Below are 24660 nucleotides of genomic sequence, written 5' to 3' on the forward strand. Positions count from 1 at the left end.
TGTGTACAATAATTTTAAAAAGACATGACATTTCATCATGAACCCAGGTTTTATGGATAGCCGACATTACAAATGACGGGTAATTCAATCTTCATAAATTTGGAACCATTCTTGGTTGAAAATGTAATAGAGAAGAATGTCGTAGATAGTTACAATCTTTGTTAAAATGGCAATAAATTCAGCAGAAATTATGACATGGCTCCATTATTTGATACTTCCATATTGACTTGCTTCTGATAAAAACCTACATTGTACAAATGCACACTCACCATGTAACTACAGTGTATGCTAAACTTGCCAGATTGACTACCAAAAGCAAACAAATGAAAATAAAAGAGAAGTACCAGTGGTATGGTACTTGACTCATTGTACATGATATAATCTAATCACTTCATCGAAAACAGTGCGAATGTAGAACTTGCAGCAAGAAAATGTGCATTAGAAGTTCTTCATGAAGTAACTCGGCCACAATGCGTCATAATACATGTATGTGTGAGTGAAAATTCTTTACCACTGTGGTTCAGTTGGATTTTTGTTACTGTTTCCCACGACCATGTGCAAAAATAAAAGATGCACATATTTTTGTTTGTTATATGTACCGATATTTAATGTCTTTATTCATGGAATAAAAACATGTAAAATTCATCTCACCTGGCCAAATGCGAAAAATTACATGAAATTTTGCCCTATTACAGTTTATGTTATTGCTTGATTCATTATGAGACAAGAACTTCCTGGCTACTAATACTTGAACTGCAGTGAACCCATAAGACACAATCACATGAAAACAAAGATTTGATTTTTTTTTTTTTTCAATTTCTAGTGTAGCACAAAATATGCCAACAATACATGCATATACACTCTGTAAGCTGAATTAAGCAAAAGGTTTGGATAAGTGCACTTTTGTTCTACCCCACAAAGGTGGATTTGTCACTGACACTGCATAGTTTAAAGCATTACTACAGCTGCTAAGATGGAAAACATCAAACTATGTGCATACTTCTTGAATTGTGGCACTTCTTATTTCAGAAAATATTTAAGCAAATGTGTTTAAATAAAGATATCAGACAGCCTCTAAAATGTATTTTTTCATACCTGTAAGTATGCAAGAGCAAGCACTATGCATATTCCCTTGCATTTGTAATTTCATTCTTTATAAATTTGACTGTAAGGCACTTCATTTCCACACTGTACATGTATTTATTTTTTGTTTTCACTATGTACACATTGATGTCAGGTCCATTATACAAGAATTGTATCAACTTTATCAGAGGCAAATCTTTTGAGTGTGAGACAGAGTTCCTGCACCTCTACAAAAATAAATTCCATAACATATTCATTGACTTTTTCTGAATATGTATAAATCAAGAACTTGGGTTCAGCAATGTCATACATACCAGCCTGGGAGTGTGGCATTAAAAGATGAAACACTATCAAACTGCAATGGAAGCAAGTGGAGTTTTTGCTACAATGTATTTTTTCCCACATAACTATTCCACTTTGAAGGGATCGTACAGTTTTGGTTGAGACCTAATTTCAGGTTTCTAAATTTTTTTTTTGTGAAATATATGAGAAACTTCTTATGAAATACGAAAGAGCATGTAATTCTATGAGGAATTCAACATTTATTTGATGAAAATTGGTTTTGAAATGGCTGAAATATCCAAGAAAAGAGTGATTCTAATAAAGTTTGGGACCCACTTTATTATGATCGCTTTGTTTTACTTTGTTTTTGGATGCTTTAGTCATTCCAAACCTGATTTTCATCAAATAAACTTTGAATTCGTCTTTAAACGGTATGCTCTGTACTATATCATAAGTGTTTTCTTGGTATCTTGCAAAAAGTTAAAAGCCCAATTCTCGTCTCCACCAATACTGTACCATCCCTTTAAGTCTGGGGAAAAACAAAACAAAACTGTGTTGTCAAATTTCTTTTGACTTCATGTTTGAGTTTGTGGGGGTGTTGTGGCAGAGTGGATAAGACTCCTGACTCTCAATTGGAGGACCTGAGTTTGATTCCCGCCCAGCACTTGCGTCCTTGAACAAGATGCTTATACCCACCATGTCCCTCTCAACCCAGGTGTATAAATGGGTACCTGGCAACGTTAGGGTAATAAAGATACAGTACACTCCCTTTAACAAACACAGTAATAACAAAATTGCGGTTAGAAGGAAGTGAAAATTGATGCCGCAACATTATCCACTTTGTGTTTTTATGGTTTATATTTGTTCGGTTATTACGAAATTTCAATATAACAAAAGAAAACTGGGGGGTCACAAGGACTTCAGGTGTTTACGGTAATGGCAGGGCCCTCTGGCTGAGCAGTGGCAACACTGAAGGGGCTAACCTGGATAAATATGACATTATTACTACATGTATTATCATTCGTAGATGCAAACACTGTTCAGACATGGCAGACTTTCAGTATTACATGCAACAGACATCACAGCCATTGGCAGATGACCTCGTCCCTATGGTTGACAACATTTAAGAATTCCCTGTGCCTAAAAAATGGCACATGAGACATCCTTTCCACAAGTGATGTAGGAGTCCAAAGCCCATGAACATCACTGATACAGAGCACTCCGGTTATAACAAAGACTTCAGGACTGGCAGCTTTCTTTCGTTACATCAAAATTTCATTACAGCCCAGAAGTTAAGTATGTAAATGTGCATAGATGATAATCTTTTGACCTGAATTCTTACTTCGTTGTAACGAGCATTTGTTATATCCATGTTCGTTAGAACAGGAGTGCACTGTACTGCCTCTTCTAAACAACTGTCTTGTCAACATTTGACGTTTAGACCACTCTCTTCCTGCAGAGGAAACATGCATGCATTTCTACACGCTCACAGGGCTGCCAACATTCACCCACTGAAATCGGGGACATTCCGCTGAGGAGAAACTTGCACGTTATGCGCATCTTGGTGAGCACGAATTATTCCTATTATAAAATGGGAGAGATTTTTATGCTCTCTTGTCAAGACGTGAAGAGATATCAAAGTTTTAGGAAGCCTCCTGCAGAGTCGGGGAAACTTTGATCATACTTTGATTTTCACACAAGAAATCTGATGTGCTTTCTTCTGTACATGTGGCACATTTCTGTCACTTTACCACATGTTTATACTGGCTCATCAATTGCTGGAACAGATCATTTTGTACTGTTTTCAGTTTCAGGCAGAGTGTTGCCACCGTACAACTTCCACAACAACCTTTAATCCCACCTTGCATTGTTTGCTTCTGGCTGGCCCAAAGTACAAATGCAGTCAAAATTCATCATGATTTAAAAAACGTAACATTAACAAACACATGGCACCTTATTCATCATTATTACAAAGCAAAGCGTTATGTACAGTCTATCTTTAGATAGATGGATTTTTGTGTCACATTTCATTAAAAAAATTATTTCATATACTGTACATGTTCTATATATCTTGTCTCTACACCACATGGGGTTGTTCCTTCTTAGATACGGCAGGGAAAAAGAAAGCAGCCGCAGCACTTAAAAAAAAAACAAACAGAAAAATACATGAGGGAGCATTTGCTCAAAGAACTTGTAGACTACAAATGTACTTGTGTATTGCGCAAGAAGTTATGACATATGCACAAAACACACACAGACACCCATACAACCAACAAGACAGATATATATGCACACACACACACACACACACACACAGTGATGGGGCAACAAACTAGAAGTCTATCAGCTGCCCCAATGCTGCTGTTGGTGGGTGAGCCAGCGGGGACTGTCCGTAGGGAGAGGAAGGAAGAAGAACAGACTCGTCTTCATCTGTCACGATGGGAGAGAAAGATGGAAAAAAGGAAAACAAACCAAAAATGTGCGAATAAATAAATGATATGCTACTGTGTTTTGACAAATTGTGCTATCTCTTTTTCTAAGTTCTGTGAATGATATGATTTAAATTTATAAAGAATGCAATTTTTAGTAAAACATTTTTTGTACATCAATCTCATGTCCAAATGTCTGTTATGATACACAATGTATTGAAAAGAAAATATTAAATTGCCTTAACAGGAAAAAAAAAAACTGTTCTTCCTTTACATTAAGTGTGGATAAAAAATATTGTTTTGATGTTAATATAATATTGCCAAAAAGCTTCTCATTTGACCACATGTACGATATTAAAGCATCTCACCTAATATGTCAAAGTCCAGAGCCGATTTAGGCGAGTTCTGAATGCTGTGTGGCTTTAAAAGCTGTGAAGATTTCAAATTTGGTGTAGCTTTCCTGTCCGGTGTGATAAGCTGCGAGTTTGATCTGTCCTTTAAGATGGATGCATCATGTGTGGATAGGAGGCCCTCGTTGTCCAGAGAGAGACCAGAGATGTCCGCAGGGAGCGATAGCCCCGAGCTATCATTCAGATGTGGGGAGAGGAGATAGGTGGGCTTGGAGGCTGACCTGGACATGGAACCAGGAGAGGCAGACGAAAGACGGCTGGATGACATCCGGCTTCCACGGAGATTGGGTGTGGCGGAGGGTGTTATGGCTGGAGAAACGTGAACGAGGAGGTCTTCTATCCTGACCGACGATTCCAAGAGGGAGTCCTGGTCGTCCTCCAAGGGATCGTCCAGGCTGAAGACATTCCCCTCCACTTTCCCATTGGGCAAGGGGCTCACATAAGTGTCGGGGAGTTTGCTCCCGTCCAGTGAAGGTGAGGGTGCAGTGGTTGACCCATTGGTGAATGACGTGGGTAACGTATGGCTGGATTCACTGGCAGAGTGCATCCCCAACGGAGTGGCTGTCCCATCGTCGTCAAAAACCTCTCCACCGATGAAAGAGCCATCTGCAACACTGCGCGAGCTGATGTTGTGCTCATCTACGTGATCCGAAAAAGTCACCGATTTCTGGGAGCCGTTGCTCCCATGCTTCTTGGGTGGTGCCGAATCCTTGCGAGAGGACATGATGCCAGACTTTCGTACATTCTCCCTGATTGGAAATTTTGCTTTGATCTCGTCAGACTCCTTGCTTTCATAGCCAACACTGAACATGTCTCCCTGCAGAACATCGCTCAGTTCTTCTGAGAGTGGCGAGGAGCCAAGATCAAGGTTTGCCTTGACTCTGTCAACACTCGGTGATATGCCTTTACCTGCAGAGTCTCTGTTTGATATGAAAGTTGGTGAAGCGCTGCTAACTCTGCCTCGCAACCTTCCAGGCAGCTGTGGCGTCCTGGTGCCAAATATCTCAGACAGCTGCTGGTCCATCTCTATGAGCCCTAGAGGGGTGGTGACTTTTGCTGGAGTGTTGCTGACTAAACCATCTGTTCCATCAAATGATGGTTCACTACCCACGTTGCCAAGTGGGGATGAATTAAAACTGTCAGCGTCCAAGTAAAATGGAGACCCAGTGTCTAGTAGGGAAGCAGAGTTATTGATATTGGGCGTGTGTCTCCCCTCTGGTGGTGTCCCTTGGTGTAGACTTAAACCCTCTGCAAGCCTGAAACTGAGATCTCTCAACTCGACACCATGTGTGTCAGTTTGCTTCCCATTATAAAACTCTTCTTGTGCCGGTGAAGACGCGTCCAAATTAATCAGGCTGCCGACAGGCGACTCATTGTCCCCATTGACCAAGCTTTCCATTCCTGTCAGAAGTTGCTCGTCTGCATCCGGAGGAGAGCCCATTTTGTCACGCACAGGAGTGTCAGCTGATTGCCCCGCCCTTGATCTGGAACCAGCACTCCCGGGTTTCCTTTGTGAGGAATGCTCCGATGGGAGAGAGACGGGGGAATGGTGAAGTTTGTCTTTTGTGATGAATGCGTCCCTATCGGTCTGTTTTGAGGGAATGATGCTTTCTTCACCTAACGCAGAGTTTGCTCTAGTGGGAGTCCTTTGTGCGGTGTATTGTGTTAGAACTGAGGCTGGGGAGTGACGCAGCTTGTCTCTCGTAATGAAGGCATCTCGGTCGGTTTGTTTTGATGCGACGGGACTTTCTCCATTCAATTTGGTCGAGTCTGTGACTGTTGGAGTCCTGTGCGTTGTGTGCTGCGCCGACACTGAGACTGGCGAATGGCGAAGCTTATCTCTTGTTATGAAGGCACTTTGATCTGAAATTATCAAAATCATGAAACAAGAAAATCAGCACACAAAATTCATTTTAACAGCAAAGTAAATAAATGTAATCAATGTCCGCTTTCAAATTTGAATACAGTAGAGTTCAAGTTTCTAATTTTCAATTCGTATAACTTCTGCTTACTCTCATATGGAACTTGTCACTCAAGAAGCAGATAGTAATGATACTTTTGCATAAAAGATTTAAAGAGAATGCTCATGTCTATGTAGTTTGACATCACAAAAGTCCATCTCATCCCTTAAGAGTTGATAATCCACATCAGAGGCAAAGAAGCAATTATCACAGACATATGTCATGTTCTGTCATTTCATTTTCAAACAGCCACGTATTCCTGATTGTGATAGCATTCCAACAGCACTGAGAAAAAACAAAAACAACAACAAAAAGGTTTGGTGTAGCCAAATCTCAAAGATTAGGGAAATGACTTCCTTCACCAATACTAAATAGCAATCACCAAATGTATACGGATGGCCTCATGATAAGCACCACGTACCAAGTTCGGATAAGGGATCTTCCACAGCATGGGGAATGGGGGACTTCCCATGGCCCATTGACGAGGATGGGGGCGTGTCCATCAGGCCCTTGAATTCCTGTGACCCATTCGCAGCTCCAACAACTGCATCAGCAATCTGAGGTTGAGGGGTTTGAGGTAATAATTGTTGTGTGGTCATTTACAATTTGTGAGACATGTAGAAAACAAAGCAACAAAAAAAAAAAATACAGACAACACTGCATGGGTTAAATGTTATTGGGAATGGGGAAAATGTCTTGACATTTGGCAACAATTCACTTCCATCATGCTACTAACTCACAGTTTTCATGATTGAGCTATATGATTACCTTAAGCTTTAGTGAAATTCAAATAAAATGAAGTCAACTTAGACAGAATTGACTAAATAAAAAGTTGCTTTCTTGCAAGTCTTTATCTATCAAAGATGGCAGTAACACGTCAGAATATCAGATGCAGATGAAAGAAGTTACACATAGATTTAAAAAATCACACCATGAAATCTGTGTAGAGAATTCTTGCATTGAAAAGCAATAACAGATGCTAATGTTAATCACTTATTTTTCACATCCCTACATTCGCTCTTGTGTGAAGTCAAAGTTTTTGGTTTCGTGATCTGAAGATCTTGCTCCTCTCATATTACCCACTTGACTACCAGTACTTCTCAAGAATAGATTTTGAAGTAACTCTCTTCTGTCAAGCTGTCTCAAGTATCTTACAAGTTTGTCTCCTATGGTTTGAAGTATGACTAGCCTACCAACCACATCAATACAGCCCGACTTCTGTTATCTGGCCATGTTGGGACCGGCGCCCGCCCAGATAAGCGTTTCGGCCAGATATCGGAGAAATCATTTTTATAGTATATGTACATGCAGCTGCTGACTCAGTCATAGCCAAGTGGGTAGTGTACACCCCAAAGATCAGTGTAATCTACGCTAGCCAACGTAAAATTATAGTCTCTTCTTTTAAGAAAACTGAAATATTTTCATGCAAAACGCATAACAAGTTTCTGTTGGGAATATCAAGAGAATTTGTAGGAGTTTTCATTGAGATTGAAATAAAAATTTTTTTTTGTCTTCACTGCGTTAACAAGTTGGGATGACAGAAAAGTCTGGATAAGAGATGGCTGGATAACTGATGTCAGACTGTTAAGTTGACAATTTGTCTTGCTCTCTAAACTTGAACAGTTCATGACTTTTTTTTTTTGTCTGATTCTTAACTGATCTACTTCTCAGATTTTTCTGTTTTCACACAAAGCAACATATCAGGATGTACCTTCCCTTTAAATTCAGTCATTCATTCACCTGATCAATGAGCATATCATGGGCCCTGGACACTGAGGAGCTTGTGGGGACACCCACTGGCTTGGCCAGTGGAGACATGCCAACGTGAGAAGTAGACGATGGGGTTGACTGCTTCTTACTTGATTTTGATGCCCCATGCTGAGAGCAGAAATAGAGAAAATGAAGAGAATGATTAAATAAGCAAATACTGTAAAAGTGGATATTTTCGTGTGAGTAATTTTTCATGCTCGGTGGGGTAAGATGAGATTCACATGTTTGTAAATTCCACAGAATCAAGATATCAACTGCAGAAACATATGGCATGTAAAAATATTCCCTTGCTTTTATTTTTGCACTCATTTCTGGCCACGTGAAATGCGCGAAAATTTCAACATCGCAAAAATTTCTACTTTAACAGTAAGTTAACAAAGACATATACATTCCTGTTGCATTAGTACAAAAAAAAAAAAAAAAAGGAGATGAAAATGACATTTGGAAGGTAAAAAAAAAAGAAATTTGATGTCACTGAAAATCAAGTGAGATTGAATAAGGGTCAAGGCAGTACTCATGCAGCATGGACTGACAAAAAAAGATGTTAAGAAATAAAAGAATGATGAGCGCCTCACCAGTCCTCCTACTCTCCTTGCACTCTGCTTTGGAGTGGCCCTCATGAGAGAAGCCTTGGACTTCCGTGAGGGCGCTGTACGGCTTTCCTTGGCCGCTTTACGGGGTTGTGTCATGCCATGATCCGGGCCACGCATGCTTGTAGATGAGCTGGGGCTCCCATGGGAGGTCTCTGTTCGGTGTGTTTCTTCTTGCTATCGTTAAACCGGTCAAAAATAAACAAGAAGAACATGGAAAAAAAAAAAAAAACTTTTCCAAAAGATGCATATCGGATGATGCGCAATGTACTCTACGCAGTGAATGATTGCAAAAGCTCATTTGAGCTATTGTTAGAGCTGTCATTTTGGCGAGAGTTAATTTTCACTAATTTCGCAAATCGCCATTGGACTGCAAATATAACAACAAGCAAAATATCGCAACCTGATATTAATTGCATCATGTACATATGTGTATCTTTGTGCACTCTGTTGTATACAAGTACATACAGCGAGGTGGCAGAGTGAACGGACAAGCGTTAGTGCACTTACAATAGCTTTGGTGTCAGATCACGAAAACAATGTCTCGCAAGAATGTCTGTGATCTTCTCCTTTGCAAAAATATTTGTACGCTAAAATAATCACATAGCTTTTACAGTACAAACAAGGGACAACTCCAAATGTCATTTGCAGTAAGTTACGGAAGTGAATCTCGACATCAAGTATACAGGAATTTGTGGGTAAAACTATTATTCACAGAGACTATAAAAATACAACATCATGTCTGATATGCTGTGGCATTTTGCAATAAACTAATCAATTATTTTTATTTTTTAATGTGTACCAGACTAATCACATCATATCAAAGCTCAAAATCTTGATCAGTTTATTGCTGAATGGACTACCAGTGTACATATTTTGGGAAGACACACTGAGTTATCAGACAAACAGAGAAACGCAAATACCATGCCTTCATATATAAACACAAATAAAGAAATGCAAGCACATGCCATACCTTGAGTGTATCTTCCACATTCAGGAACGTCTCTTCGGTCCCGCTACTCCCCGCCTTAGCGGGGGCAGACTTGATTCGCCGCCGGTCAATCTTCTGGCTCGCTTCATGGAGGACGGGCTTGGGCAGTTTGGAAGGCCTGACCATTCAAGCACAAAGCATAAATGCAGCATAAATTTATCAGCATATATTTCCTTAGCAGTACTTCTTTCCATGCACAGGGACATATACAGTGCACTCCCGCCATAACGAACATGGTTAAAACGAAATTCCGGTTACAACGAAATAAAAAATCAGGCAGCAACATTACCGGCTCTTTGTTTTTTTTATTGTTCATTTGTTCAGTTATAATAAAAGAAAACTGCTGGTTCTGAGGATTTCATTATAATGGGAGCCCATGGTAGAAAACTAAGTTTGAGACTTCTGGAGAATCTGCCCTTAAATATTTGAGGGTTAAGAGGAAACAATGCTTGTATCTTTACTTTCTCATGCTGTTGATGTGAAATCAGATCTTGCACTTTATTGCTATATCTGGTTGGTACATATAGTTTTGCAATAGGAACTATCTCCCTGAAGATGATATTACATAATTTTACAAACAACAACAATGTAAAAAAAATAACCCCCCCCCCCAAAAAAAAAAAAAAAGAGGAAGAAAATTTTGCAAAGATCACTGGACATTGGATTTCCCTGGCAGATCCGCACCTGTTGATCTGGTCTCTGAGGAGCTTGAGAGCAGAGGTTGGTGTCCCTTGAGTCAGGCTGCCCTGCTGCTGGACGGCTCGGCCCACAGTGTGGAGCAGGGTGGACACCGCCTCAGGAGTGTCCACTGCAGCAGGTAGAGGATAGAGCAAATCACAGGGTGTCTGTGAGGCACAGTGTTGACACTCATCTTTCTCAAGATCTGCTGCACTGCGTCGCTTAAACAACAATTCTCATCTGTTGTGCACATGAGTTGCCAAAAATTCTAAATCTTTATTGCACTTTGTCTGACTGAATATCTTCACTATCATATTAGTAAACATATAGTATGGATATAGTAAGGATAACTCTCAAAACTGGTCTTTTGCTTTTACTTCACTAATTTTATTGAAAGAACTTTTTGCTGGGTCAATGTTCCCCTTTCAAAAGACATTCCAATCCACATACAGTTTGACTTGAACACAAAGATCAATATAAAAAAAAACAGTAAAATTCTGTTGCAATGAAGAATATGTCATTACTTAAAACACTCCCATTGGTTGATAAATACTACAAAATAATGATTGTCTTTAATGTAGTATATAATTCTTGTCCTTCATAGAACAAGTCATCATTGCTGACAAGGTTTCTACATTTTTTTATTACATTTCTACAAAAAAAAAAAGGTGAAATTTACAAGATTTTAGCAAGTGGACGACTACAGAGTAGAGTATTCTTTGGGGGAAAGATTTCTTAGACTTAGTTCTTGTGCACATTTTACCTGTGGGAGAGGTCTTCCCAAGTGCCCCCGAGATTGGTCTGGTGGGCGTGTCGATGCCAGCCTGAGCCACACTGGCCGGTTCAAACGATACTGGAGGGGTTGCCGGTAGCAACCACAGGCCTTGCTCTAAAAACTGTGGTGTTAGAGGGAGAAAAAAAAAAGGAATCCCCAAAATGATCACAATTTACTGGTTGCCATCTCTTATATTAATGACAACATCATGAGCAACAAATTGCACCTGATTGATTTGGTGTAGTTTAACTTAACGTACGTTACAAATGATTCAGGGGCGTCCCTCCCCCCACCCCCCCCCCCCATCGATTCCTTATTCTGCTATAAAAATACATCAACTGTATGCAATATTCAAAACATGGAGAATATATCTACTGTATCCCACTCTGCAAAGGCAAACATGAGTGAAAAGCACACATACACACACACACAAATACACACATACAAATCCATCTTCAAAGCATATCATATCAACTCCCTGGCAGTAGACAGGATGGGAAGGTACTGTGAAGGAAGGACCAGTTTACCCTTTGTGCTTTCTGGGCAAAGAGTAAGGACACTGTGCATACTACCCTCTATGCATACAGTCGCATTTCCCAACAGACAGCCAAGACTAGGAGAGTACATCTTTGTCATGATCAGCTGTGTTTGTAAGTATGGCAGACTCTTCATGTAGACTATTAGAATTTACTTTTCACGTTCCACTAGCCATGTGTGGCAGACTCTTCATGTAGACTATAATAATTTCCTTTTCATGATCCACTAGCCACCTGTTAGAGAGCATGCTGGAGAGATCTCTAGTTCTAGTCCGTAGGAAGTAGTGACAGTGCCCTCATTCAAGACACTCTATCCTCATTGCCTAATCCTTAAAAAAAAACTTGAAGAAAACTAGAAATGTCGCTACGGCGACTGGTGTATGCCTCCGCCATAATACATGGTTCTCCTAATAGGTCTATAGTACAATGTCTTGACAATGTGTGATGACAGTTTCACACAATTGGCAAAATATTAAAATGACAGGTTTGCCACAAATGTGCTGAATGTTCACTTTCCTAGAACTAGGTTCAATTGGATGAATGATTAAAACATCAAGAGTGCAGGTATTTGGGGGAACTGATGATTTTCACTTGACTTTTGACCCTTTTACAAGTTTATGCATTGAGTAATTTTCAAGGTATTGAGAAAAAGTATAATTTCAGTATCAAATGGTAAAATAGTATTATCGAAACCTGGCCTTGACCTTTGACCCCACAGTTCCAAAGAGAATCACTGTTAGGTAGAACATGCATAAATATGTAAGTTTCATGACAATACCTTGAGTTATTTTTGAGATATGGAGGAAAAAGTGCAATTTAGCACTTTCACTTGACCTTTGACCTTTTGACCTTTGACCTTTTGGCAAGAAACTTCCCACAGAATATATATTGGGTTATACATGCATACATCAAGTTTTAAAAAAATCCTTCAGGCACTGCATAAATATAAGGAAAGTAGTTATATTTTGAGGAGTTGACCTTGACCTTTGACCCCTGACCTTTGACCCATGACCCCCAACTTCCCTAGATAATCACTGCCCATCGGTACAAGCATATATACTAAGTTCCATGAAGATACCTTGAACCATTTGCGAGATATGGAGAAAAACATGAAATTTCAATTTTTTTTTTTCACAAAATAACCTGTGACCTTTGACCTTTGACCCTGTGACCCTAAAATCCACACAAAGTATCATCCCCCAAGGATATACCCTCATACCAAGTTTGATGCAAAACCACCACACGGTTCTTGAGATATCGACAAAAACAAAACGGGACGGACGGACGTACGGACGTACGGACGTACGGACGTACGGAAGTACGGACGTACGGACGGACGGACGACCCGAAAACATAATGCCTCCGGCCACTTCGTTGGCGGAGGCATAAAAAAAACATTGGTTGTTTGGTTGCTCTGTCACAGGTACATTACTTCCATAGCATTATTAATTCACATTAATCAAAAGTCAGCCGACTCAACTCCCACCCACCCCAACTGAACAGTCTGGATAGGAAAAAGGGACGGGCTGCTGCTGCTGCTTCTGCTGGCGACGATGAGACCAACTTACATGACTCCTTGCACCTCTGGGGCTGCCATCCCTGGTGGGGACATCCCTGCCAACCTGCAGCTGCTGGTTCAGTGATTTGATGGATGACTTGATGGATGGGAGTACCTCTCGGCTCATGGATGACCTGCGGAGGGCAGGAGAGATAACTGGGAGAATCAGCTTGGTGGGGGACAGTCAAACTTGCCTATAATGGTCACTTGTCTATGACAGCCACCTGCTACATGTTCTCATGCATTCAGCTGGAACTTACCGATTTGAATTTCATTAGCCTCTGGTTATCTCCCCTTTCAAAGATAATTTTTACAAATGACATTTATATATCGTAGTTCCACACTGATTAGCAAATGTTTATGTGTCATAGAAACAGAGGGCAATTCAACTGTTCCAAAATTCGCTTGGGCAGCATTTGTCACCTAAACACAAACTCTCAGTAACAAGGAGAAATTCACACATCCTACTTACATACTGATTAATAGCTGTTGAAGAAAAGTACTTCCTGATACAAACAAATTTGTTCTAATCTGCAATATGCATTATGATCATTGTAATCAGAGTTCGATACCAGACAATGAGAGAGAAAGGCCTTACATTTGGAGTTGAAGATGAAGAGATGCTGCATGTAAGGGTTAGCCACTAGTACTGTAAAACAAAAATGAAAACTGAAATAACATTTCTCAATGTCAAGTGATTACTTCTGTTAAATTCCATTTCTACATTTCATCCAAATCACATCTATTGCAGGCTTACATTTCCTGTAAGCAGAAAGGACTAATATGATGGCTAAATATTGTAAAATACTTTTTTCCTCTCTACACGGTGACATGGCATGGACCCGCCTTCAAAAATTTAAAAAAGAAAAGAGCTGTGTCTTATGATGCTTGTCAAGTCTAACATACCTTAGGGCCTGGAGGTTGGTTAAATGTGCATGGTGGGTGTGGACGTGAGTCACAACACTGGGCTGAATGCTGTCACAGTCAGCAATGGGAGCTGTAGGGGAGGCATACAATAAATATTATATATTAACTGCAAAACATAGCAAACATACACAGTCACATAGAAGTTGGGTCATAAGTACAGCAACATTTCATAGGATTGTTTTGTGACTTACGGCCCTGGTACATTCATGGGGAAAAGAGGAGAACAGCAAAGCTTTGCTCCTACTTGAGCATGAATAAGGATGACAACATATCATGTATTCAAGTGGTGCTAAGATATGGAACACACAATCAAATGAAATCTGACTCTCTTTGTCTTGCACAATTACAATCTGTGACAGAAATTAAACACACATGTAACACTAAGTCCCCACATAACTCTTTCACTCTGACAGTACCTTTTAGCATGCATGGCCTGCAAAATTATTTTGTGAATGTCATGAACAATCATCTTCATTTTTAATGGTATCATTAATCGCTTGTCCATGTGACCAAGAAAACTGGTCACTTGTATAAGCAATGATTGAGAACATAACTGAATTAGTTTCTCCTGAAAGTAATCCCCTAAAGGCAACATTCTATACTTAGCCCTAAGAAATGAAAGGGGAAAGGTGAATTGATGACTACGAAGAGAAAGACAAAACTGCAAGGCTCTATCCTGTTCTCTGAAGGACAATGCTTACCTTGATGAAGCTTCTCCAAGTACAATCTGAGAGACAGGTTCCAGAGTTGAATGAGGGACACCAAATTCAACTTCCCACCCTGGTACGTGTTGCCAACGTTCCGCTGCATTTGAGAAAAAGGTAACCAAAAGTAAGAAACTATCACCAAGTCTAAACCGAACCAAATTTGAAGAATAAAAAGAGAGAAGAAAAGCATATTTATATATATTATTCTCGTCACTAGCATGTAACAGGAGCAATGGCAAAAGTATACTCTGTACAAAAGATACAATGATATTCATTCACCCAAAACTATGCCCCATTGCTTTATGTGAATATAATGAAAATGCACAGAAAATACATTTGTATGCAGTACATAACCAAATTTACAAATGTAGCATTTGATCCCTATAAGCCGCAATACAGTGTCTACGCATAATTGCATGAGGATAATATTTCATTGTTCTGCTATAATTCCATTCCCAAACAAGGATGAAGTCCAAAACAAATAAAATTTTCTTCCTCTCTAAAACAGATGAACCAAGGAATAAAACAAAAAGTCATATACAATGGGTTTACCACATCTCGACACACATATTACTTTCCTCTGAATATTTCAGATAGTTGTTATCAGTCTTGAGATGAACAGTAATGTGATCAATCCAGCATAGAGGAATGATTTTTACCCGAGTGGTCTGCCCAGTTACGTTGAAGGTAGCAAATACCTGTCAATAAATCTACACTCCACCAATGTTCAGTGCAGCTGTGCTCCTTTTCAATCCACTGTATACATCACACATTTTGTGAATTGGAACTTATAAGACAATTGCGCTTATGGTTGTATTCACTATAGCGAACAACATTGACGGAATGAGAGAGAATGGTGACCTCTTTTCAAAGGGAAATGTGAGTACTTTCTCATCTTGGGAGACAGAATGCAATGCATATAAAAAATGTGTTATCTTAGGTGATATTTTTATAACTTATTAATTTCGCGAATATTGGTCCATCTGTGATATTCACAAAAATGAAAATACTGTGAAATATACCAAGTATCATGCTCTTCCACTTGTTTTTTTTTTTACCTTTTCTATTTCTTTATGGCACTCTCGGAGGAGCATCTCTGGCACCTGGACATTCAGCTCAGAGCCATCAACACGGTACCGACTGGCCGCGCCCTCCAAGATTGACTCCACCACGTCCCGCTCATGCCGCTGGTTCATAAGGCACTTCCCAACTGTCGTCCACATGTCCCGCACCTGAGAACGGAATTCGAGGAAAGAGTTTAAGCCACTTTGAAATGCTTTGCTCAAATTTTGTATCCACTTGGTTGAAGCACAAGGGTGCAGCCCTCATCTTGGCAACAAATTCCAGTGTGGCAAATGCAAATTCAGCGAGAAGAAATAGTACTGGTGGTATCTCTTTAAATTAAGAGGTTTTGCAAATTTATTTCTAATATCAATTGCAATGCAAGACAATTCAAACTTTACACATGATTTAAATGTGAAACAATGAACAAAATAAGAAAACATTGCTAACTTCTAATCAAACAACAAACTCCCTGCAGAAAAGAACATTTGATTGTAGTAAACTGCACATATGTGCAAAGCAATGGAAGAGTTCCAAAGTTTCAACATTATTGCCCAATCTAAATGGATAGTACCAGTGATTGATTGTCCCTTTAACATTTTGTCTAATTGTGATTATAAACTTTTATAATTCTCTATGTTTGATTCGATTCTATGAATCAATTCAAACATGGTGTGGAGCTTCCTTTTAAGTGAAGTTGGCCTCACTTTCTGGACTTGCTGTGTCCTCTTGATGGCCATCATATCCCACTCCGCCTCCAGCAGTGCTCCCGAGCGGCGGCGCTTGCTAAGCGAAGGGCTCCCTCTGGCTTGGGCCTGCTCCATCAGCAGCGCCTCCTCCTGCCGAATCTGCTGTTCCAATTCACGAACCTGCTTGGTCAGACGCCTGTAGTCCGACACTAGCTCCCTTCGAGGTGAGCCACGGATGGGTTAGTGAAAAGAAATCAGGCCACAATTAATGAGTGTGTATGCACAAGCAGTTCTTTTTTTATGCAGTATGTGCAACCAGTATGTGCATTGCACTAGCAGCAGTAGGCTGGGTAAACAAAGAAATTTTTGCACATTCAGAGAAAGAAACCTGTCACAATAAGTGATATCAATGTATTCAGCAACAGGAAGTGGCATACTCTGATATGTTACACTTAATGGCTTTTAGTTTGCACAATAATAAGCCCATTTCTGTTCAAGATCACAACAATCTTTTGCAAATGAGGTCCAGCGATGCAGGTAGTCCTTTTGCAAAACATCATGAGGGGATGTAGTCGCCAAAAGAAACTACATGCTCATCATAGCATGAAGTGCTCACTAAGGATATATAATACAAGTATCCACATTCCTAGTGAATAACATGCAAGCTGAGGAAACTTTTAGGCCTTTCCATCTGTAGGAAGTCAAAATGTGTGGTACCCATTCAAAGGAGAATTTAAACTTCCAATAATATGAATTCAGCTTTGTCGGCAACTTGAGAAATGCCACTAGTATGTCAATTGCTGTCTAAAGAGATCTAAAAATGAGAGTTATAACCTTGAGAGCCCCCTTTCAGATATTAAATCTTATTCCAAACAAAAAGCTGCATCTTATAACATGACAATTGGCTGGCAGTGACGAAAGTTCAAAACAAACAAAAAAGAAAAAAATTAACACATGCTTGACTCTGAAAAGAGCACTGCCCTGTACTCAAAGTTCCATTGTAATATGACTCTAATCCTTTTACTGAAGTCACTTTAAATAGGAAGAAGAGTGTCCTTGACATTTAAGTTATTGTGCTGAATGAGAAAGAGTTACCAAAGGGTCACATACTTTGCATAGGCACTCCACTGCTCCTGAAGGATCAGATCTTGCTGCAGCTGAGCCAGGAAGGAGTTCCGGTGCCGCACACAGCTGGCCTGCAGGCCCCGCCCCACCAAGCCCACAAGGTGGGGCTTCTTGGCTGGGACCTCTGGGTAGAGGAGCAACTCGCGCTCCTTGGCTCCTGTATTCGGCAAGAAACAATGATGTGACGTATTATCTCCCGTTTGGGGCCCATTTCACAAAGATGTTTGCTGTAAATACCATATGTTGCCATAACAACAAGCTACTGCAGCAACAACTGAAAAGTGAGGGGTTGCTTCCCAGCTGCTGGTGTTGCCATATTAGCTGCAATTAATGCAGCTTGAATAATTCGTAAAATCACTTTACAAGATGGGGCCCAGATTCCACTGTGACACTTCATATATTTCAGGATGCCCTTTTACTCACTTGTAAAATCAAGGAACCTACAAACAAAACATCCCCACTGACCATTTATGTATTCTGACTCTCTACCCCCCCCCCCCCAAAAAAAAAACAACAACAACAACAACACCCAAATAACAAAACTTTTACAAATTTGAGAGACAAGAGGCTATTTCCACGTATCACACACTACATCTTTAAAATACTCTCATTTGTCAAGAAAACCAGAAAACATTGACTGATGAAAAAATAAAATCTAACCTTGGCACAGTGGCCCCAAATTACACATAGTAGGTCCTACCTAAAAGAAAAAGAAAACATGGTCAAACATGCAACCTACTCTAACAAAATCTATACCAGTAGAAAAAAAAAATCTGTACCAGCAGAAAAATGAAATTCACATAAGAACATGACAACATATTACTGCTAGTTAGTCAAAACAAAAAACGCTTACCATTTTCACCAAGGATTGTTTTGTGCATGACGTAGCGACTGAAATGCAGCAGGAGGTTGTAGAACTTGTCTCCTCCCGGTGAGAGGAAGAGCGAGGGAACGATTCTTGGCAGGAAACAGTCTCCCTCCTCTTTCTAATGAAGAGAAATAAATCAAATATTCCTGGAATTACTCTTCTATTTATATTGCAGTACATTGTGCAGAAAGTGCACTGAACGTAGTGGCAAGACAATGAAGATAATTCTATCCCCCCCCCCTTCTGTTCAAAACAACTGTGATATCCATCAAACTTACAGAAATTATAAATCATTTCTGCAGTGAATGCCATATCTTCTTATCATAATTGTTATTATTCATTGCTACAGTACTTCATAAGGTAGAATGAAAAATATTCACTTTCATTTTAGCTCAATTTTGGTTTGTTTGTTTGTTCATTTCCATCTGAGAAGATGGCTGGATAGCCCATATTCAGCTACGGGGTCCAGCTGGATGTGAGGTGGGACCACTTCACTGGGTTAAACACCCTGCTCTTTGCGATGAATGAATGAAGCGGGATCTTTTACGTGCATGAGTTGTGACTCTCTCATACACGGGACCTCCATTTTATATCGTATCTGAGGGACAGAGTGTTTTGCCTCTTGCTAGAGGGGATGGTACCGGTATGTTTACATACAACACTGCTCAGTCAAACTTGGGTTCGAACCTGGGTCCTTAGGAACGTGAGGCAGATGTGCTACCAACTGAGCCAACTAACCGCCCTGAGGTGCAGCGAGTCGAACTGTATGGTTGAATTATGTCACTGCTTTTAAAGTTGAAGAATTTTCAAGTCCAGTAATTGGCAACCTCAAAACTGATCCTTAAATTGGCAATACACTGTACTAGAAAAAAGTTTGTGTTTCTGTCTAAAAATTGGCAAATTTTTAATTTTGTGTGTTTGTGTTCCATTGTAGATTCTATGAATTTTACCAGTTCTATCTGCTCTTCCTCTGCAACAAAACATTCAGTAACAATCAGAGTTGCAAATTTTATGAGAAAAATGTTACAATTTCTGGAGTAAGATTAATCTAGGCCTTGCTGGAATAAACTACAATCAGGCACATAGAGGTTCGAAACTCTCATAAACATGTATGACAATAACACAGATAAAATAAGACATACAAGAAAGGCACAGCATAAACAGAAGACAAATTTGCACAATGTTATACATGAGTTCACCTATTGCCAACATATCAACATTACCTTGACTTCTGACAGCCAATTGTAGACCACTTTACGGAAATTCTGCTCTTGCTTCTTGTCAAATATTGGCCAGCAATACCTACAAATTAAGCATGAACATGCACAACTCATTAGAGACTGACCTGAAAGCATTTCAATAAATTTTGGCTATGCATCTGTTCTCGGTTGCTGGTTACACTTACATTCCATGTAATTTAAACACTTTGTGACTCCTCATAAACAAACTAATGCAGACTTGCACAAGACTGAAAGGGAAACCTACAAGCTGAGATATTGCAATATGGGACCATCAGTATTTAAGTGATATGACTAAATCGGTATCATGGTTTTAAATCAAATGTCAGTGAGACAATGCAAGCACTGCTGCCTTTACTTGAGAGGGCCACAAGACACTTTGGTAAACATGATACTGTCCAACTGGACAATGCCATTCTCAATGAACTGCACTTGTTTATAATTCATGTATGAGAGTATTTCTGTACATTCAATTACCTATATCTCCCACAAGTATTTTCATACCCAGGAATACCACTTATATTCTAGTTCAGTGGAGTACTAACTTCATGCAAACTTCCCAACATCATTAACCAGTACAAAGGAAAATTCCAAGCACTCTATAAGAATTGTATGAATCCTGCAAGTTGTGCAGTGTTTTTTTTTTTTTGTTTTTTTTTTTTTGTTTTTTTTTTTTTGGGGGGGGGGGGGATGGGATACTTCTTCAAATATTGGTACAGAAAAGATAGATGTCATATCATATCTACCTGAACTTGTCCTGGGCCATGGCTGGGTTCAACTTGTGAAACAGGAAATGCATCACCACCTCAAAGCACTTCTTATTGGGAAGGGCAAACATGTCTCTGGAATGACAAGGAGTATAATCAATCAATGCCTAAACTCTACATGGTCTACAATCAAAAAGATAAAGACATAATGCGTGACTGTTCCACATATATAGTTGCTGTAATCAATACCCGAGCAAGATGGATGTATCCAAAGCTTGCAGCAGTTCTTTGACCCTTTACCCCTGAAGAAAAAAGAGAAACTTGTTTGTGCAGGACAACTCAAGATATTGAAGCAGCACAAGTGAGTTATGAAAAAGTGAAGGGAATCTGACAAATAATATGTACAGTCATGCACACAGCAATGTCACTTTATTTCATTATTTTGTTACGAAAGTAATGAGGTAGTGCCAATTATTACCTATACGAGGTAGTTTAGCGAGGCAATTACAGTTGGTATTTTGCAGGGTCAGGAGTTCATCGGGCGATATTAGAGCATATCACGAGCATCCGGGGTTTTACATATACAGTGGATTCCTGTTATAACGAAATCCTCGGGACCGGCAGTTTTCTTTTTTTATATCGGAATTTTGTTATAACCGAACAAATAAACAACAGAAATACATAGAGAGGATGATATTGCAGCCCAAATTTTTACTTCGTTATAACCAGAATTTTGTTATAACCGTGTTCGTTGTAACGGGAGTGCATTGTAAAACAGGGAGGTGGGAAGAGAAGGAGTGGAATCTCTCTTCCCACCTCCCTGCACTAGATGTAATCATTCCGATCGACCACGAAGAGAAAACATTCAAGGACGTCGCTGCGTGTTGATTACACGCACCGCAGAAGAACGCCGATAAATCAACTCATACAAGGTAGACCACTTCTAGCAGCACTACGCGTCAAACAATGATAGTCCATTTGTGCTCAATAACTGCACAGTGGCCATCAGTTATAACAACTCTCCAAATTGAAACAGAAGCAAAATAAAGTGTAAAAGCGTTCAGATGTTTGAAGTTCGCCTGTTACAACTACATAATAAGTTGGAGTTGAATGATATACATTGATGAACAATTTTCAATTACTCGACATGTTGGTGATGATCTACAGGTAGTCGAATGTGGCTTGATCTTTGTCATAGTGTATAGCCGTATTCACATATTTTCCTAATTTACCTAGGGGATAGGTAATAATTATGATATTGACTGGCCTTGAGGGAGATACCAGATAAATATTGCCCGCACTGAAAGAATATTGCCCGAGTCTTTGACTCGGGCAATATTCTTTCAGTTTGGGCAATATTTTCTGGTATCTCCCTCGAGGCCAGTCAATATTATATAAATATTACACATAGGTGTGAATGGACAAATAATATTACACATATAGCACAGATGAATGGTGCCTCTGCAACTTACTTTGAGAATGGGGTGTAGTACTTTCCTTCCATTTCCTCGCAGTCGAACCCAAGGAGGAGGAGACTTGTGAAAAATGCATCCCGAACATCCAGTGGACCCGCCGGAATGGCCTCCCTGGAGCTCCTGGACTTGGTGTGACTCATTGTGGGCACCAAGGTGGATCCACCCAAAGGGCTGCAACAAGGGAGTTGATAGAGACGACTACAAATACATTTGTATCCTAATCAGAATGTGTGCCTCTTACCGCCATACCTTCTTTGATTCTTCACATTGTGACGGTAATCATGGAGCTACGTGAAAGAACATAATATTGATTTTATTTGTAAAGTTTAAAATTCTACATGTGTTTTCAGTCAGAATATATAGGTGTCCATCGGTGACTGTGTAGATGATATAAACACAACAAACTGCCGAATCGGGATAAGATTTTGGATTTTTTTCATTAAGTCACAGAATAATCTCGCCAAGGCAGTGGACATGATCGATGTCCTCTGCGATAAGTTAATTATTGATCCCCTGCTTGAGATAACGCGCAGCACTGCAGCGTCCATTCATTTAAAATCATGATTAATGAATGAAGGACAAAAGTTTACCACCAGTTGCATTCTGTGTTGTGTGCCAATGCATCCCGTGGCGTTTGTCTCTTTTCAATCACACCGCGCAGGGAAGAGTGTTATAACCGTTATAGTATAGAGCAAACATGTGGCGTACTAAAGTGCTTTCATTACCAATGTCAATGATTACACACTCGTGTTTACAAATACACACACTGCATCCCAATGCGAAATCTCACACACATGCACACAGCACAGACACAGGTGGAATACATGCTGTCTAACCTGCAGTGCCCAAGTGATAGGTAGGCCAGGCCCTACTGTACTCGCTCGAATTCGTCAACACTGCTCGATCAGGGTAATCTAGCACCGATATAATTGGGCCGTAAAGTGCACAACTGCCGTACCCTCAATCATACACTACAGTTTACATACAGTCTACATACAGAGAGTAACTACCGTACAGTTAACAAGCAAGAGGCCACCGAACAAGAGGCAGATTTACCGGTATTGGTCTAACGTTCATTTACTGTATTCACTGCTGCACTGACTGCCATACTCACACTGCAAGCACTGCATTGCACAGTGCACTGCACTGCACTGCCACCGCCACTGTGAGGCACTGTTCTCACAACACAAGTGCTGCACTTACACTTCACTTGTGCAGATCGATCGTTTGCAATCTAATAACACGGGTTCCTAAAATAAAGGAACATGAAGCATGAAGTATGTGAGCCTTAAGTACAATTAACTGATTGATTTTAGAACAAAAGGATCTTACCACCAGAGAAAGTAGCATACAAACACCCTACTGTTCGAAGAAGGTAAACATTGGAGTTCTCCATTCGAAAATTAATTACGTTACCGCCGCGCGCCGCCGCACGACTTCTTCGAGTTTCTGGTGTACAGGTATGATGATTTTATCAAACATTGTGTTCTAATGATATAATAATTAAATAAATATCTCAGAAATTTGTATCAACTTGAATTTAAAAAAAAAAATTAGCACAAAAATATATATTTTGAATAGTTTGTAAATAAGAAATTTGTAGTAGAGTACATTAAATTTTCTAAAAGAATACAACATTAAAGCTGAACGAGACGGATACATACTGAGGGCGTACTCTTCGAAAAGAGTAAAGTACACCGACCCTAGTCCACAGAAATACACATTGTTAATAATAATCGTGTGTGCAAGTAATATTCCTGTGACCTGGACAGAGTACGGGAAATTAACTTTGAGTATACACTGTATTTTAGGTTCTCCGCCCCCCCCCCCCCCCCCCAAGCTCTCTACTCATGTTATAAACTTTGGTAAGGGAATCTTATTTTAGTGGCCGTAGGCCTATATACTACAGGTAGCCGCTGAGGCAGGTTTGATTGTTTAAATTAATTATAAAAGGTAGGTGGTACAGACACGAGGATGCGCGAATAGAAATGTCATATATTATATATTGATCACATAATGTATATTAACTCTTAATTGTTAGTTTTCTCTTCTACGCCATTTTTCTTCAACGTAGGCCTAATTATAAGCATTTTGACTAGATTTCAGCAACTTAAACAATGTTATAAAGAAAGGAAAAAAAAAACCCATTGCAATTAGGCCTATCAACTTGAGATATTTGAGATTGAAACTACTGAAAAACAAGTAAAATAATTAGAATATAACAGAATCGTCAGAATATTGAAGAGTTGAGTCAACGGGTTAAGCACACGTTTAAAACACTGGTCTATCATCTAATATATCAGCACACTATATATGCAATACAAGACTTACAAAATGTAACAATTTTAAGGCATTTCCAGTGATATCTCACTTGTACATAACAAGGAATATAGAAGCGATACATGATTGAATTATTCCACATTTTCTAACTTTCCTTGCTTTTTTTTTCTCAGCAGCTTAACTAACTGAACATGTATTTCACTCTTCTTACGTAACCTTCGCAGTATCCTTGAAAAGATTATTATCTTTCCAGTTTGATGATGACCTTACTAAAAAAAAAAACAACCAAACAAACAAAAAACTTTAAAAATCTCGCTTTATCTGTTCTTGCATTCAAATATAATGTACATGCTACAGTGTGATGAAAAATGTATAAACAGGTAATCTAGCACGCTAAAAACATGGGGCCCATTTGTAAGTTGTATAAGAGGTAAGAGTTTTAAGGCATTTAACTTAAAGGACAACTGAAAACTCACTGGAATGATTCTGTGCGTGCCCAAAAAAGAAATTGAGAGAAGG

The 24660-nt window shown here is 39.6% G+C and overlaps 1 protein-coding gene across 1 annotated transcript; it reads right to left on the reverse strand.

Moving 5' to 3' along the window:
- Nucleotides 1–3688: 3688 nt before the first annotated feature.
- Nucleotides 3689–23303, reverse strand: LOC140231208 (uncharacterized). Its single transcript, XM_072311354.1, has 19 exons — nucleotides 23194–23303; nucleotides 21859–22032; nucleotides 20426–20521; nucleotides 19665–19743; nucleotides 18427–18559; nucleotides 17559–17730; nucleotides 16467–16665; nucleotides 15756–15929; nucleotides 14692–14794; nucleotides 13970–14060; nucleotides 13074–13197; nucleotides 10958–11090; nucleotides 10201–10324; nucleotides 9499–9634; nucleotides 8511–8702; nucleotides 7906–8043; nucleotides 6587–6722; nucleotides 4163–6067; nucleotides 3689–3795 (listed from the first exon to the last, which is right to left on the reverse strand). The coding sequence occupies exons 2-19, from the start codon at nucleotides 21999–22001 to the stop codon at nucleotides 3698–3700; spliced, it is 4176 nt and encodes a 1391-aa protein (XP_072167455.1). The 5' UTR covers nucleotides 22002–22032; nucleotides 23194–23303; the 3' UTR covers nucleotides 3689–3697.
- Between the last annotated feature and the right edge of the window lie 1357 nt (nucleotides 23304–24660).

Source organism: Diadema setosum, chromosome 7 (assembly GCF_964275005.1).
Source record: "Diadema setosum chromosome 7, eeDiaSeto1, whole genome shotgun sequence".
Classification (NCBI taxonomy): domain Eukaryota; kingdom Metazoa; phylum Echinodermata; class Echinoidea; order Diadematoida; family Diadematidae; genus Diadema; species Diadema setosum.